General features: G+C 35.6%; 1 protein-coding gene across 2 annotated transcripts in view; it reads right to left on the bottom strand.

Annotated features, from left to right (window-relative positions):
* The window catches only part of LOC5580178 (sodium-coupled monocarboxylate transporter 1), an 80,256-nt gene that overhangs the window by 20,972 nt on the left and 40,867 nt on the right, over positions 1-18,417 (bottom strand). The window contains exon 1 of one of the 2 annotated variants that reach the window (XM_021857726.1): positions 17,584-18,204. The exons of the other annotated variant lie outside the window; for it this stretch is intronic. Within the exon in view, the coding sequence (XP_021713418.1) occupies positions 17,584-17,589 (6 nt within the window). The 5' untranslated portion in view covers positions 17,590-18,204. Of the gene's footprint in view, positions 1-17,583; positions 18,205-18,417 lie in introns of those variants that run through there. 2 annotated transcript variants of the gene reach the window in all.

Genomic DNA, 18,417 nt, shown 5'->3' with positions numbered 1-18,417 from the left:
AGAAACCGAAACAAAAATGTATGTACGTCATAGTGACCCGAGATTCTGCTGTCACGAACTGTCACTGTGAGCCCAGATCTTAAAGAATGGATAAACATGAGAAAAGCGCGTAATTGATCAAAACATATTTTTGCATTTCAACACAGTTGACAACAATCGGTTGAAAATCAATTCCTGCACACCCAAAAGCAATGCCACGATAGCACCTCTTAATTTGATCCAATATAAAGTATTGAAACACACATCTTTTTACTCTTTTCCAATCAAAATTAAAATTGAATGCACATAAAACTATGGCCCTTTTCCCAAGTTTGTCCAGAAAGATCGAAGGTACACCACAAAAGTGGACTTCGTAGCCGTGCGGTTAGTGTCACCGAGGCATTTAGCCACATCGTGCTAAGGAGTGTGGGTTCGATTCCCACCTCAGGCCGAAACAATATTTTTTTATGTGATTATTTGAAAGTACAGAAAAATTGGAATCGAAAAGTACTTAAGTTATTTTTTTCTAGGTGGCATCAATTTCGAGATATACTCATATTTCATAGTGAGAAACTCAACCATTTTAAGCAACCAATACGGCTCAGGACGATTTAATTGCTTACGTTGGTAAATTCGATTGGTTTCCATACAAGAGGTAAATTCATCTGCATCATTGAGTTTGCCTCTTGTATGCAAACCAACCAAATAATGATTTTGTCACACATTTTTCGATTACTTCCACTGAGATATGAGCATACCGTAGATGTTTATTCGTACGAAAAATGCATGTCGATGTTCATGTTCATGTCGATTGGGTTTTAATTTGTATTGATTTCTGAAAAAAACAGTATCCGGAAAAGCAAAGCATTAAGCATGGGAAACTGGAAAGCCAGTAAAAACGCTCAATAATTTTACTGACTAAGTCAGTAATTTGCATCAATCAAAACATATTTTGGTTTACTGGGTTTTTTCGGTAATCGTAAAAATTACCGAAAAAACCGTAGTTCTAAAACCCAGTAAAATTTTACTGGGGTCGGTAATCTGAATTGGCTGTGTAGAACAACTTTGTTTGAACACTTTAATACATCTTGAACTGATATAAGTCATTGCGAAAAATGATATTTGTACAGCATCACGTACAACAAAAATAAATACCTCTGTAAAACGCCTCCCTTATCCTTAATATAATGCTGTATCTTCTTTCGTAGCACGTCAATTTCACAGGCAAATAAAGGTCACCTACAATCACTGAACAATCACTGTTGATACAACACTAATGCTCTCACGGTTTCAAACTTACCTGATATACTACATAGGTATTTCACACCACGAAGTTTTTGTACCGCATTTTTTTCAATGATGATTGCTACAGTGATAAAACTTGACAACATAGCGCATTATTTTTGTACCCATGAAGTAAGTTTAAAAAAAAAAGCATCGTTTTTCTTTTATTCATTTACCATGTCCAAATATATGGGTATGGGAAAAACGTGTTTGTTCATCATACCTACTAACACAGGCAAAAGTGATGAAAACCCTTGTGGAGCCTGTTTAGTAGAATGCCTGTAAATATACAAAAAGATGAGTAGTACTGTTCCTTTTAATTTTACTATTGTATCCTTCGACAGATACGCGTATTTCAACCTCAACTGTAAAGCCGTCTTCAGTGTTGTGTACTTGACTTGACTTGGTTTGTGTTGTTGAAATCAAAATAAAATTTTCCGGAATGGAGAAACACGAAATATGTTTGAAAAGGGCCTAATTTTCTTTTTTTTTTATTTGAAAATTTTATATAAGTATGAGCATATCTCGAAATTGATACAATCTAGAAAGTTTTAACTTTAGTACTCTTCCAATACATTTTCTGTACTATCAAATAAACACATAAAAAAATATTGTTTTCCTTTATTTCGATTTTTTTCAAAATGTGTAATATTTTATAAAATTATAACTTTTTTGTCCACAATTCTTCCATTATGAAACATTGTGCAATAAATCACATAAGTTGTCTCCTGAAACATGTCCAAAAATAATAAAAATCACAGATGCATTTTCATAGAAAACCGATTTTAATTTTTTTTTATTTTAAAAAAAATCTTTCATTATTTTTTACCGTGCATATTTTTTTCCAAATAGCCCTAAACAATACCTAAAACAACCGCAAAATATATCCAAAAATTAAAAACATCAATGTTGCGGTTTTTAAGAACTATTAGCTTCAAATTTTCATTTGAAAATATCGTTTATATTTTTTACCGTGCACTCTTTTTTCAATACTTAAGCATAAATGTTTTAATTAAACGATAAACGATTGAGCTACGATTCGCTCAATCAAAATATATTTTTTCTGGAATGGAGAAACACGAAATATGCTTGAAAAGGGCCTATTTTTCTTTTTTAATTTGAAAATTTTACATAAATATGAGTATATCTCGAAATTGATGCAACCTAGAAAAAAATTGATTTTTCGGTTGCAATTTTTCTTTACTTTCAAATAATCACATAAATAATTATTGTTTTCCTCTATTTCGATTTTTTTTCAAAATCTGTAATTTTTTTTGAAAATCATAACTTTTTTGTCCATAATTCTTCCATTTTGAAACATTGTGCAATAAATCACATAAGTTGTCCCCTAAAACATATAAAAAAAACAAAACTGCGTTTCTGGAGAAAATCGATTTTAAAATTTTGTTTTTGAAATAAAAAATAATCTGTAACTTTTTTACCGTGCATATTTTTTCCATATAGTCCTAAGCAATATCTACAACTTTGTAGAAGATCTCAAATCGATCGGACAAACCGTTTTCAAGTTACAGTTTTTTAAAGATTTGCTATGCATTTTCCGATACGTCCTTCTCAAAAATAAGGCGAGGTTCAAAATGGCAGTCTGAAGGTGCAAAATGGCATTTTTGGTCATAAAGAATCTGTATGCAAATTTTCAGGCGATTAAAAATACAAAAATAATCGGGTTTGCGAAACGGCGTGGAACCGCTCTGTGGTGCTTCCTTCAAAGGGCAAACAGCCCACTGGAAGCATTAACGTGTGGTGTATTTTTTTTAAAGAAAACTAGCGATTTTTCGCAAGCCTGCCTTGATTGTCGTTGGTGAGCTGGAGTTATCTTGCAATTTAAAAAAGTGTTGTGCCTCCCTCCCAGGTCAATTATAGCATGTCTGCAATTTGATGGAGGTCTACCATTTGGGGTCCTCCGATGGCTATGAGAACGACACTGTTTTAATAACCCAGTCAAATCGTTTTGGACTCTTTATATTTTGTTCAGGTTAAGTACACGTTCACGGTAGTCCCGTAGCATCCACAGTCTTAATTATTTTATATATAATGATTCACTTACAATTCAAACAACTAGATATTTGATTCAAAGTAGCACAAGACAAACTCGAATCATGCGATTCACATTAGCTTATTCTGAATCATGCTTTATTATATTGTTGCACTCTATGAGTCAACTGGCCTATTCCAACATAACGATAAACTAATTTGAAATGGTCCACGATGAGCTCACAAACTCTCCGATATAACCTATGCCTGTTCTCTCTCGGCGAAAACTTCAATGAACGGAGACACAATCTGCCTAGTTAGCATAACAGTTACGCTTTGCTGACGCAACTTTTGACAAATGTCATTCAAATTGGCACCGACATCGCTAAACCGGTAACCGGTTGCATCGAGTAGTGGGGTCATTACATGCATCTCGTGCTTCCATTGATAGATCCATCAGGTCCCTGACTGCCAGGATTGACGGGAAAATTAGTTTCGGCGCGGGAAGCGTGACTCGTCGGGACGTCGCCTATTTTTGGAGCCACAGATCAGTTACGGAGAATTAGGCGTAATTTGGGTGGCGGCGGAAGTGTAGAATTCGAGCAGTCAATTAGCTCATCATTCCATTTATTTACCTCCCGCAGCAGTTCAGTTCGGTGAAATCATGGAAATACCACAGGAAAGCTCAGTTATTGTTCATTGTCACAGATAATGGAACGATTTAGACAACGGCAGCTTCGCAGGGTTTCCACAGAAGAGCGCCCAGTAAGCGGTACGCGCCGACTGGATGATAAGCTTTACACATTTTTCAAACGGCCACCAACATGTATCCATGACCACTGTTCAGTAGCGTTGCTGGGAGGGGTGCGATGCCAATCATAAACACAATTTTCATTTTCCGATTTTGTGTTTTCACGCCGATAAAAATTTTAGCTTGAAAATTTATTTTATATTATAAAAAAATCGAACAAAAATAACATCTTTGCGTGTCTCAATTATCCAAATAGTAGATTTGGGGTTGCTGAATCCAATGCCGTTTTCAGAAATGTTCCAGTACATCACAATTTGATGCTGCTGGTCGCCAAAGTTGTTTTGGTTTTACTGATGTCCATATGAAATTCAAACAATGATTTATCAAACTTTTTTGTTATCTAATCCGCCAAACACGAAAAAAAGACTAAAGTTTTCATATAAAATATAATTGGGGTAAAATTGGGTAGCTTATATAAAATTGATTTTTTAACAAGCTTTCAGTTTCATAACACCAAAAGTAGTATGAATATTTTTGATGAGTGTTGTGTAAAATTTAGTCTGCATTTTGCGGCAAATTAAGCAAATTATGTGACATGCAAGCTGGTAAACATGCATGCAATTTGGATGAAATCGTCAAATTCTGCATTTCTATTTTTGATATTTTAAAAAACGGCAATAGATTCAGCAATAATAAATTAAATCATTTTGGGGCTTGAGACAAAAATGTATTCCGCAGTGTTATTCTTTGTAATCCTTTATGAATTTCATAAGCAATTCATTTCGAAAACAATCCAATCAATATATATCCATGCATTCCTAATTGCAAATTCTGCTGGGATTCTCTCAAAACCCCGAAAGATAAATTCTCAGTGATTTTTTACAGAAATTTCTCTAGAATTTTCTGCATTCAGTTATCTATGAATTCCTACAGAAATGATTCCATAAGTGCCTAGAGGAATACATCCAGAATTGACCCAAAATAATCTTCAATAAACCCATTGTGAGATGCCTTCGGAGATCTCTTCCTTGATTAATTCAAGAGGATTCCATGCATTGTTTTAATTTTCTCAAGAGAATTTTCCATGGATTATGTTCAGGATACTTGAATTTCTTCGAGTAAATTTGTTTGGAAATCCTACAGAGACACATCTAGGAATTTTTAGAAAATTAACATCAACATTCTTCCAGGAGTTTCAAAGTGAGTCCTAACAAATATTTCTTCGGGGATGCCTAGAAGTTCAACATTTTTTTCCGAGATCCTTTGATTTTATCATGAATCCATTTAAAATCTTTAAAGGATTGTTCTACAATTTTTGAATGGATTTCTTATGAAAAATTTCCATAAGTCAGTGAATTGCTGGCCTCTATTTTAAAATTTGTCACACACATTTCCGTGCAAGAGTTTAGGGTACCCCTAAAACATACAAAAATATTATGTGTCTTGGTGGATTTTTGTTGTTGTTGAATTTGAGCTTAACTGTAACTTTTGAATCAATAGTTTTCATACAACTTTTTACTACTAATTTACTGTTTTCAAATATGTATATCGCAACAATCTCAAATATACTCTATTTTCCTAGATGTAGAGACCCGTTATGAGTTTTATTTAGTAATGCTCTCTAATGTCGCACCATTTTTTGAAATTCTTAGCTTGGAAAATCTCTGAACGAACACCATGTTTGTTGAGAACCTACCAAAAATGTTTGCTATGGGCTCGGTGGTGTTGGTCTCGGTAAAAGCTTAAAAAATGCCGATATTTATTTTAAGTCAATCATTACGCCAAACGGCCATTATGCCAAGTGACCGTTATGCCAAACGACTTTATGCCAAACGGGGTACAATCAAAATTTCATGATTTTTCACACAGAAGTGATTGAACATCCTTCCATAATCTTCCTTTTGTTTCTGGCGTTACGTCTCAACCGGAACAAAGCCTAACCAATGATAAGTGTTTTTTGCATTTGATCAGTTTCTAAATTTAAACTAAATGTTAAAGATAAGCATTAGGCTCTAAACTGAAACAGGTGACACATTCTATCAAGTAGATCAATTTAACATGGGGTTATCAAGGTGGTTGATAGGGTTTCTTGCATTTCCCCATCATTTCCCTTTCGAAATACCCCAGATACTCTAACAAATTTGTACTTGCATCCGTAACCATCACCAAATTATTTTTTTTTAACGAATGTCTCAAAAGTATAACTCATATCTGTTTTTTTCCTAAAAATTTCATTAAAGTCGATGAGCGATGAGTTACAGAATATTGAATTTTCGATGTCGGCACCCAGTACTGTAAAAGTTGAAAGGGGACAAAGCATTTGTCATAAATGGGTCAGACAAAATTCGTAACTATGCCACAGATATATCGAATTGTACATGGGTCACAGTAAGAGATAGTTTTTATTATAAATTGCATAGCTCAATGTACAAAATCGTAAATAGAAGTGCTACATTTTGAAGTTGCGGCCCCCTTTGAAGATCTAGAATAATCTTGCGCACCCGTAAAAATAGATAATTTTGAAATTAAACCTTACACGCTTAAACGTAATTCAGCATAAAATCGATTTTCAGGATGTGTGTAAGTAACAAATGGTCCAGAAGAGTCCAAATTTGTGTAACTTTATCTCAGAGAGTATGAAAATGAAGGATTTTCCCATATTACAACTCAAATGAACTTAATAAAGGTCAAATATTAATAAATTGAAATAACTTTATTTTGCGAGATTTCCACGAATAATCTCAAGCATAAAACATAACAATAGGATCATGTTCACAAGATCGGTAGAAAACTACCGAAGAATAAATCAATAGATATTCATGGAGACAAACCCAAAAATTGGGTGTGTAACCCACCCCAGATAATTCAAGGATTCCGCTACGATTTTCTGGAGAATTCCAGTAAAAGTTTAGCCATGAGTGTACCAAGTACAATTCAGGACAAAATAATTAACCCGTATAGGCCTAAGTGAAAGAAATAATACTAAAACTGTCATCGCTCAGCGTATACTAAATGGGTTTCAATTACTTTTTCTCAGTGTACAATTTTAAGAAAACTTCATCAATGTGAACCTTTTGAGAAACGATTAAATTCTATAACCATGTTTTCTGCATTTGATTGATCCTACAAATAACAATTTGTATCTAAACATCTGTGCCAAACTTATGGAAACGCATTTTTTGTGAACTTTTATGTTTGATCTCTGCTTTTCGAGAATCGTACGGGTTCGTACCCATAAATACCATAGCCGGTTGTTGAGAGTGTGATGTCCGAGTAGCTACATCCAGTACATTGTAAACGGTTCAGAGCTCTTCATTTATAATGTTGAATATCATAGAGTTATGATATATATGATAAATGCAAATTGAAATCATTGTCATTTATCTCTATGTATAAAAATGGACTGGTGTTTGTATGTCACGAAATGGCTTGAGAACGAGTTAACGCATTTACCTGATTCTTTTACTGTTTCGTTCGTCAAGGGTTCCGACGTGTTTGCACGGGGAAAAAATAGGATTTTTCTCCGTAATAGTTGAAAACTATGGCGCCTTCAAACAGCCTACAACCAATGTAACACTTTTTGTAGGTGAATTCCGGCGCACATTTTCTTCGAAGAGAAGAAATTTTCTTCCATAATCCACCAGCAAGAAAATTCTCTTTTCTTAGAAGAAAATACGCGCCGGAATTCGCCTACTGGTGTGCATAACTTGTTGGCGCATGTTTAAAATTTGATGAAATTGTGAGTAGAACCAGTTAAGAGAGTAATGTTTACATGTGTTAACTTTCGTTCACGGAGGAAACGGAACGTATGAGGTACACAATTTCTTATGAAATAACGACATAAGAAGTATTTTGATTTTCATTTGAGAATCTTATAACATTCCACAACATACTAATGAAATAACACTCATTACAGAGACAGATGTAATTTCAAAAGAAACTCTTTTTGGTTATCATACGCATTGATCATTGGCTTTCATAAAACAATCTAATGAAGTACGATTTTCTTAACAATTTCATACAAAAATCTTATGAATTACGTGGAGCTATGCTTATAACATAATATTCACGATTGAGATTCACAAGCGCGCGTATGACTATGATTAGTAACACTTGTGAAAAACAGTCGACTTCCTTTTAAAATCACGTAAGAATTGCACACGAAATTCTTATGGAATAAAGACATAAGAAGCATATAATGAGAATCATGAGAAAAACTTGTGAACTTCCATCGACCATTGCGATCATAATATAAATGGGGATAATATCATAAGATACTCTTATAAAGGATCATAGATATCAATTATGTATTTTTTTAGGACCATTATGTATTTAGAGAATCGCTCTTTGAAGTTAGGAAAATAAAGGTATTCATAAGATCTTTAATGATAACGACAAGAATTTCTTGTGAATATTGGACGTTTTGTGTTTCATAAGAATCTTATGAAAGAGAGAAAACCTGTCACGAAATCAATTCACAAGCGCTCTCTTACACTGAGCCAGAAATTGCGTACGAATTTCATAAGAGAACGCTTGTGAATTGATTTCTTGATAGGTTTTCTCTCTTTCATAAGAAAAAAGTCGAAAGACAAAACGTCGAAAGATAAAAGGTTGAATTGACAAAAGGTCGAAAATGATTTGCTTGGTGGAGAATGTTTCCTTCTTTGAAAATATATTTTCGACATTTTGTACCTCCTCTTTTGTTCTTCGACCTTTTTATATTTCGACCTTTTGTCTTTCGACCTTCTGTCCTTTCGACCTTCTTTCATAGATTCTTGAAAAGCATAGATGGCGCCACCGTATCCTTGTGGGTTTGACAAAACAGCAATGATGTCACAATGGACCAATGCACGAGTTCACTGATTTGACGTTTGAGCGGTGCCGAATTCACTGGTTTCCATGATCACGTAAATAACACGGCACCGCTCAAACGTTGATGAGTGAACGCGTGCATTGGTCCATTAGGACTTTTCCGTTTCATGACTACAAAAAACACCGTGTGACTCAACTGCCTTATGTACGCTCCTCAGAGTGTGTGGACGACCTGAATAGTTATATATTGCATCGCGAGATGGCGCTTCCACACTGCTGGGAAGGTCCCTTTAAGCAAAGTAAGATCGTCATAGATATTCACGGGTTAACTTCGCACCGGGCCCCGAAGACCCTAGCTACACCGCTGCCACTGCCGACTGTTGTCACAGTCAGCTGCGAGACTCGTCGTACGATTATTGTGCATTCCATCATACCGAGACACACTTCTCGCTCGCAGGTAGAACACTTCCTTCTAAATCGCTTTTCGAACGATTCATCCAACCGACAAGTCCAGCGCAAAATACAGGACAAAAGCAGCTGACGCAGCAGTCGATCACGATTTGAAACACCGCCAACTGATAACAGACCTACACGTGTTCAAAGTCTTGTTACACTACGGTGACTGTTACTTGAGCTGCTTCCATAAGGTCTCACACCAAACAGTCCAAACAAAATAAACAGATCGGTCAACCTTCACGGCGACCAGAGTTGTTGAACAACGCGCCTCTAGTCCGTACATAAAACACTGGACACGGTGTGTCTAAAAGTGTTAATATCGAAAAAAAAGGACCAATAATTTTGAACGCACGACCCGAACATGGCGTCCTAGCATCCACTTTGGGAATTTTGAAATGTTTCATCTATGGAAACGCAAAATAATGTGTCATTTTGAAGGTACATTTTCAAGTTTGAAAACATCTGTACGGCACATCATTGCCACGTACATTACGTTTGTACTGTAATGAATATACAAGCTTATCATTACCACAATGAATACTCATTCTTCAAACATTAATGAAGGATGTTTCTGAGGAGACAAATCCCTTTTGAGCTAATTTTGTTTGTGATTTTTTTAAGATGTTTGCAGGGCTATAATCCCATATTTCTCGGGGATACGACTGTGATGATTATGTTGTAGGTTATGGCCTTCAGTCTATTATGCTCAAAAACGGATTTTACGTTTTACGATGAAAACGTAAAATCCGTTTTTGAGCATAATAGACTGAAGGCCATAACCTACAATATAATCCCATATGAAGCTAAATTATAGCAAACAACCCCATGAATATCTATTTTCATATCCGTCGGATTAAATTACTCTCTTCAGCAAATATCTTTATTATCGTTTGAAGAATGAGTTTTCACTATGGAATGAATGTCATTTTTGAATAACCCTTTAAACCAGGGGTTTTCAGCCTTTTTAGCTCACGGGGCACTTTTTGAAATAAAATTGTTGTCCGGAGCACTTGTTATTCATCATCACTCCGTTTGGAATCTGAATTATCTACACGCTTAAATGGACTTCATAAACCCAATCGTCGTGAAGTAATATGTGTTGTTCCATTCATTATTTATTTTGATTTTATTTTTTAATTTTAATTCGTTTCTTGGTTACAAAAATTTCCGACTTTTGTTGTTAGTTCAGTTGCTCGAACTTATGCGAATTTATGTAGCGAAGTATTTTTTTTTTTGTTTAAGCCCTAATTAATTTGTCTAAATGGGTTAATAACAAGTTCAGCACACTTAGAAATTTTCATAATTTTAATTACACTTCTGAAGTTTTCCTTATTTTGTATCATGGTGTCAAAATTTGGATTATTATCGAAGTTTCATGTACCTCAGATTTTTTGCAACGAGTATAAGTATCCCAACATAATTTTCACACCCTGAAAGTTTTAAAATATTCTGTCGGGATAAATTGGATTTCTATAATTTTGAGGGTTGGTTCCCATATTAAATACAAGAAAGCCCAATTTTCAGCTGAACTGTCACAATTACAAAAGCTTAGCCCACATGCGGAACGATTGCGTACAAATCTTCGGGGTACATGAATATTTAATAATGATCGAGACTTGACACCGTGTGTATAAGACTCGTGAAAACTGTATTTAATCATTCCTCATACGGTGAAGATGAATTAAAACCACTTTTAAATATTTTAAAGTACAAAACTAGAGAACAAAACAGTGGTCTTAAACGAAAATTCTATCGATTGGTCGTGAGCATTCAGTTACTAATTGTACAAATGATCAGCACGATCAGTTATTTTGTTCTTTTAATTATTACTCTTGAAAATTCTAGATATAGATTGGTTTGGTTTTACTAAAAGCGTATTTTAATACGAAAAGTTGTTCAAGGCAATGGTCTTCTTCTTTTTGGCGTTTCGTCCCAACTGGGACAAAGCCTGCTTCTCAGATTAGTGTTCTTTGAGCACTTCCACAGTTATTAACTGAGAGTTTTCTTTGCCGATTGACCATTTTCGCATGTGTATATCGTGTGGCAGGTACAAAGATACTCTATGCCCTGGGAATCGAGAAAATTTCCTTTTACGAAAAGATCCTCGACCAGCGGGATCCGAACCCACGACCCTCAGCATGGTCATGCTGAATAACTGCGCGTTTACCGCTACGGCTATCTGGGCCCAAAGGCAATGGTACAAATTTCTAAAAACTGTCGGGAAGAATCTGTCACGGCTTCACGGAGCACGATATGAAAACCGCTGCTTCAAACGATATGCTTTTGAGTAATCATTTTGCTTTTCGTAACGGTAACAGAACAAACTATTTTCTAGTGCCGCGTTGAACAGATATTCAACTACACACTCAATCACGATTTGCTTATACACTTTTTTTTTTTAAATACTGGGTACGAATTGAAAATTATAAAAAAATACCGAACTTTCAGCTTTTGATTGAAAACTTCTGAGGTTCAGTTATACTTTTTACTTTTTACTGAACCGCGGTAGCAGTCAGACCAAATTTAGCAACATTACACGGAAAAAAACAGTTTACCTAATTTTTGAGTTGACTTTACCCAAAAATAAGTATATCGATTATTCTCTCAACCCAAAATCTCTCGGTATTCTCTCATTTCCACACCAATTTTGTCATAAACAGAGAGAGCTGCACCTACCTAATGGGAGTAGTTGGGCCCAATAAGCCAAATTTGGGTAAATGCATTATTTTCAAGCTTGGGTTAAATGAACTCAATTTTGCGTTGAATCAAACCAAATTTAAGCCAAATTTTCTTATGGCTTCAAAGGCAAAGTACCTAATGGAGACTTTGCAAATTTAGCCAAATTTGAGTTATTGGGCTCAACTACGGTTTTGCGTTGAAACAACTCAGATTTGAGTAGATCGGCGTTGCCGTGTACCGAACAGGCCGAAAAGTCAGTAAAAACAATTACCGACTTTTCAGTGGTTGATGTTTTTTACTGAATTGTCGTCAAAATCGAATGAAAACAAACTGATGTGCATGCGGGAATGTGTCAAATGAGAATCTGCTGTAGAATCATCCGTCGCCAGGAGACACGTCTATGGCAACCAAGTTTTTTTCTGTTTTAAGCAACCTGTAGGGTCAGTGTTCCCTTAGTGGACAGTCCCCTATAGTCGCACTAGTGGCTTTATACGGCCGTTTTGCTATGAATCTTTTCAAAATATTTTTTGACATGAAGGTCAGGAGCTATTTATCTAAGTACCATTGATACACAGCTTGATTTTGTTCAAGAAATGATCGAAATAATTAGTTTTGCTTAAAATATGAGCTCCTTTGCGCCTATAGTTAACCTATTGTTCCTATAGTAGCACTACTGAGAGAAACTATTTTTTATTATACGAAATAATTAATGAATTAAGTACTTTTTTACATCAAACAAAAGCTATTGATCCACACTTTTGAGGAAAAATATAAAAGCTTTGTAAAAATACGGTTTTGATTAGTATATTGCCAACGCCGTGATGCTAGTGCTACTATAGGAACAGAAATTAGAAATAGTGCTACTATAGGCACATGTATTCCTATAGTGGCACAAGCGATAATAAATGCAAACATATGAGTTTTCGCAGTTTTCATATTTTTCCCACAAAACCAAGATAAAAAGCTTTCAGATGATGTAAAAATAATGACGCTATCGTTATTTTTAGATTTCATACGAATATTTTTTCTTAGCTATGCGGCTATTGGTACATCGACCTTAAGTGTTTTCTATTTTAAGCAACCAAAAAGGCTCAGCACAAGTCAAGTCGAGCACTCGATACTGAAGAAGTCTGTAAGTCGCAGACGAAATAGGCCTATCTGTCAAGATAAGCAACACATATTAGAGTTTAAAGGTATTTGCTCGCCTAACTAGTGATTTTAGTATTTTTTTTTTTTTTTTTTTTGCAAAAGTGAAGTGTTAAAGTTCAATTTGTAGTTTTAAACGTACCGTAAAACGGGGTAACTTTGATAGTGCGAGACCCACAACATATTAAATGAAATAACGAAGTTTCTGTCAATCAGTTAAGAATAACGAATGCAAAAGAAAAGAGTATTAGTATGACACTTCATGTCACAGCTATTTTCATTGAAATCAAGTTTATTTGAGGGTTTATAAGCATATATTAAAAATTTACAAGATTTTAGCATTTTTGCAACAATCTGTTCTACGAACACTATTTGATAAAGTTATAACGAGTTCGTCACTTGTCTATGACAGCCTAGTTATAGTAGACCATGAATTCGGTCTCCAATCTCTTAGCGAAAACCATTTTTACAAACTGGGACCATTTTTGTAATATAAGTCAGAAATTTCCATATAGCGTTAAACGCCTAGAGGTATGCAACGCCCTATAAATGTTCTGTAATTCATCCAATTTTGTTCGACTATCAAAGTTACCCCAAAACAGAAAACCGACTTTCGATGATATGAAAAATTATATATCCATTCAGAATAAATCTTTTGGTAATCTATCAAGTGCAATCGATAACTAGGATGTCAGTACTTGTTTTAAAAATATAAATTGTAATTTTTTGAAACAGCACGCATAAATATTCAAGTTTTCTTCGAAAAAACTATCAAAGTTACCCCGTTTTACGGTACTTGAATAATCCCTACCCTAAATTTAAAATAAAAAGTGTAGTGAAAATTTGAGTTTGCGTTTTTTTTTTGCGCTTTTAGAGATATGAAGGTTTAAAAATTGCTCTATTTTTCAAGTTTTTTTTTTTTATTTTTTCTTAATTTTTAAGTATTGTATTATTAAAATTTTTCCACCAGAGTTTATAATCGTCATATTTTAACCAGCAAAACGATTTACTAACTATCCGATTATGTCAGTAGATGGTCCTCGTTATTACAAAAAACTTTGCCGAAAACACCGAATGCCAGAAATGCTTCGTTACCGACTTGTTAATTTTGTCCCACCAGATTGCGTCCGTGGCCCATAGTGCAGTGATAAGTGAAGCTATGGATAATCGCGCCATTGTTTCTTTCAAACATATTTGTGCCAATTACGGAATAGCAGAAGATGTTTACGAAAACTTAAAAAATAAGTAATATAATTTGGAGTATAAATTTGTAACAAAGCTTATCATATTAAATTTTTTTTGTAAGGTTGCATAATATTCTGATAGCAATCAACTGCCAAGAGTTTATAAACCCCGAAAAATTTGATGAATATCAGTGAATCAAATTGTCATCAAAATAGACGAAAAACAAACAACAAAGCAAGCTCGTTCACAACCGTTTGTTGCAACTGTTGCGGATAAGGACAAAATCCAAAGCAAAATTGTCATGACAATCACAGGACGCAACATTGTTGCGATCTTTTCAACTCGCGATTAATCAATTATTTTAAACACAAAACCAAATTTCTTTTATGGATGCTGTTCGATAGTGTGTCAATGTTTACCAACATGAAGAAAGTTCTCGAAAATTTCAATGCGAAGCCCAGAAAATCGCTGCGCACGTGGTGATCGATGTTTGTCATATTCTGCTCAAGTGATGATAAACTGATGTTGCGGAATAAAATTGTTGCAACAAAAATAGGAAATGACTATGTCTTTGTTGCCGCGTGTTGGGTGACAATTGATTCACTGATGAGCATTGTAAAGCTACTTATCAACAATATTTCAACATTTCAATTTGTATAGTTGGTACAAAATTCCTACAACTGTTTATAAAAATATGGCTAATGCTGGTGAAATAATTATTTACTCACCTGCACCCTAAGCTTCACTTGCTGAAGAAGCTGCCAAATCTCAGCATAAACTTTTGAAAAAAAATAGGACTCACCATACAAGAAAACGATCCAGAGAGGCAACTTGCATGACGTTTTTCTTCGCGCTTTGCATGAGTCAGATCCAAAAAAAATTTAAAAAGTGTGGTGAAAGAAGAAGAAAAACCATTTGAAACGTCCAGATTTCTTAAGATTGCCTTCCTCTCGCTTCTTATGGCTTATTTTCATCGATTTTCAAAAAATCGAAAAATGCTTATTGCAACCACTACCCGCTTGCGCTCCCTCTAATTCTTCAAATTTTAGCTCAAACTTTGAGGTTTTTCTTATTATGTGATTTGAATTCAGGAGAGCGCACGATTTTTTGTTTTAAAGCATTCGAAAAATAAGCAGCACCCTAATGTCGATGTACAGTATTACAATAAACTTGCAACTTTTTTCAAATTTCCATACAAAATGGTCAACTCAAGAGGATTAAATCTGAGTTTGGACCGGTTTGAATAAAATCATATATAACAGGAATTTTATCACAAATTTTTAAGTGGTTTTTCCAATCACGGGTTCAAAAATAATAACGGTTTGACGAAAGAAAAATGTTTGACTACAAATTCTAAACGGATTTATCTGAATATATGAGAGCTCTACACAAAAACTGTCTTCGGCAAACTCATTCATCTCGTCTAAGCCTACAACTTTCTGATGACACCATATAGCCATCCATTTTTTTTAGTTATGCCAATTATTAAAAAATCAATTAACTCATTTTAGTTATACCGCTAGTGCTCTTGGACTCGTGATTGGAAAAACTTCTCAAAAGCATATGTTTATATTCAAGTTATGTCTGATGTGCTGTGAAAATTTCATTCCAATTGGGCCATGAATAACTCAGATGTAATCCTCTAAAGTTGACTATTTTGTATGGAAAGTCGAAAAACTACAGGGTGCGCCATCTTTTACGTCGGTATGTGAAAACTGAAAAACTTTATAAAAAATCAATTTCTATGATTGAAGTATTTTTATTTAATCGACCCCTTGGTTATTTATTTGAACTATTTCATGAAAACAGCATCAATCAAGAGGCTGCCTTTATTAGCCACAGCGAAATGAGCTCTATTTGCTGTATTTTTCATCACTTTTCGAGCTTTCCTGGAGGTTTTGCGATGGTTTCGGCACGGGTGTTTGCCTCGAGCTCGTCAATGATCCGAGATTTGCTGGCATAAATTTTACTTTTCAAGTAGCTCTACAAAATTAAATCAGATGGAGTCAAATGAGAATCCAAAAATTCAAATCAAATAACCCTTTTTTCACATCAAACATCCAGGGAATTTTCGTTGCAGAAACCAAACAGTTTGATTTACCATAAACTGTCAAGACCTTCTTCATCATTTGACGGCAGACATAATGAGCCAAAGATCCAAAGATATTGTTTTTCATTCCATTCCATTTTCCATAAAATTGCATTTTATGCGTGGAAACTCATAGATGAAACGATTTTATCCACCATTTAGTACGGATGTGATGCAATTTGTATGAGTACACGACTTTGTTCGTGCATTGTTATGCGACTTCTGGTTGTCTGGGTGACGAGATTGCTTGACGAGAATGAAAAGTCCATTTGAAAAAAAAATATCATAAGGCCTAGAACAAGATTGGACCAACACACATCTTGTGATTTTAAATTAGTTGAACTCAAACAGTACATAGAATCACGGTTCGGATGAAAACTTAGGCTGACGTTATTCGATTGAACTAATGCCGATTTTTTCGAAGCTTGGAATTTGAACTCGCAAGCAGTACACTAAAGCACTTCAAAACAAAACAAAAATGAATTTAAAATACTAACACACTATCTAAAAACCATCAAATTTAATGTCCATGGTTTAATTCAGATGATGGGTAGACAAACGGTATACACAATTTTTCTCAGTTGCATTTAGAACAGAGTCTGAATTGGGAAGGATTACTACAGGATCCTGTGCAGGATTTTCAGCAGCAATCAACTGTTTTCACTATTTTATGTATTCGAACCTTATAAGTAGAATTTCAATAAAGAGAATCGAAAAAGTAGATTTAAGTATTGTATCTTTTAATTCTGAATACGCGTATCTGTTGAAAGACAAGCAGTTCGGGCGGAATTAAACGGTACAATACTTAAATCTACTCTTTAGATTCTCTACAAATGTGTTCACTTTCTCTGAAGAAAACCTTTTTCGACTGACTGAGTTTTGTTCGATTTTGCGAAAATGCAGCACTCGTGCTTAATATTTTGCTGAATATGGCCCACTGACAATATTGCTTCCAAGATATGGCTCGTGGATCAAAACGATTAGGCAGGCCAGCCCTAAATCTTCAAATCACTATTACGCCCACATCCCTCGATGAAATATTTCTAAATTCACGGAGCGGGTACTAATAGGATGCCACATCTCTCAAGTGATATGTGCAGAATTGATGATCAATTTTCTTCTCTAACGACACGTCAGGCACACCATGCAAACCGCACTCACGACCATGTCCACTGTCTACAAAACAAACGAAATTCGGTAGCCAAATTACCAGCATTTTACAGTTGTCGATGTTTAGTCTTCTTCCCCCACTCTGCAGCTGCCACCACGCCTCCACTTGGCTCAAACAATTTCTTCCAAAACGTCGTGTAGTCGTTGGTCTTCACCTAACACCGCGACGCATCAATGCACATGGAATCGAATGCGCGAAACTAACTCCAACACCTCACTCGGGAGGTGCGAATTGGAAGCTGGGATTGAACACCCGAGCAGCCCCGTCAACAGCGGGCAGTTGACCGTTGATAACTGAGAGCTCGTGGCAGCCGCTCTCCTGTTGAGGCACTTGCTCCTACTCCTCAAAGCATCGACCTGACTCGATTGATGATTGATAACGGTCTTTAGATCACACGCGGCGCGAATAGATTTCTCAAACAACCGGAAAGTCCAAAATCTCGGAATCGCACGCTTTTGTCTTTCGATCTGATAAGGCGGCGGGAACTATTCTATTCGCTAGGGGTAAGTGTTTTCCAGAGGACTTTCACTTCCGTTGACCGATAGATTTGTTCATTCCCGTCGTCTCGAGTGAGTTAGCGAGCGAGTAGACCGGAGAACGAAAAGCAACTATTCGCGCGCGCGACAAATTTCTGCGAGGAACTGAAACAATTAAAAGCGCGTCCCACTGCTATATAGAGCCAGGCGCGCCCATCAGTCTCCACAGCCAGCCGCCGTCAAACTCAGAGTCGTCTGCTCGACAGCTGTTCTGAAGAAAGACTTGTGGAGAAGTCGCGCGCCGCGGCCTGGGGAACCGAATTGGGGGTCGACGAAAGTTTATCAATCTGCAGGGATGTGTCATTTGGCGTTGAATGACAACAGGATTGAAATTGGA

This window comes from Aedes aegypti, chromosome 1, assembly GCF_002204515.2.
Source record: "Aedes aegypti strain LVP_AGWG chromosome 1, AaegL5.0 Primary Assembly, whole genome shotgun sequence".
Classification (NCBI taxonomy): domain Eukaryota; kingdom Metazoa; phylum Arthropoda; class Insecta; order Diptera; family Culicidae; genus Aedes; species Aedes aegypti.
Note: the sequence above shows the minus strand (reverse complement) of the source record. Positions and strands in the feature narration are given on the sequence as shown.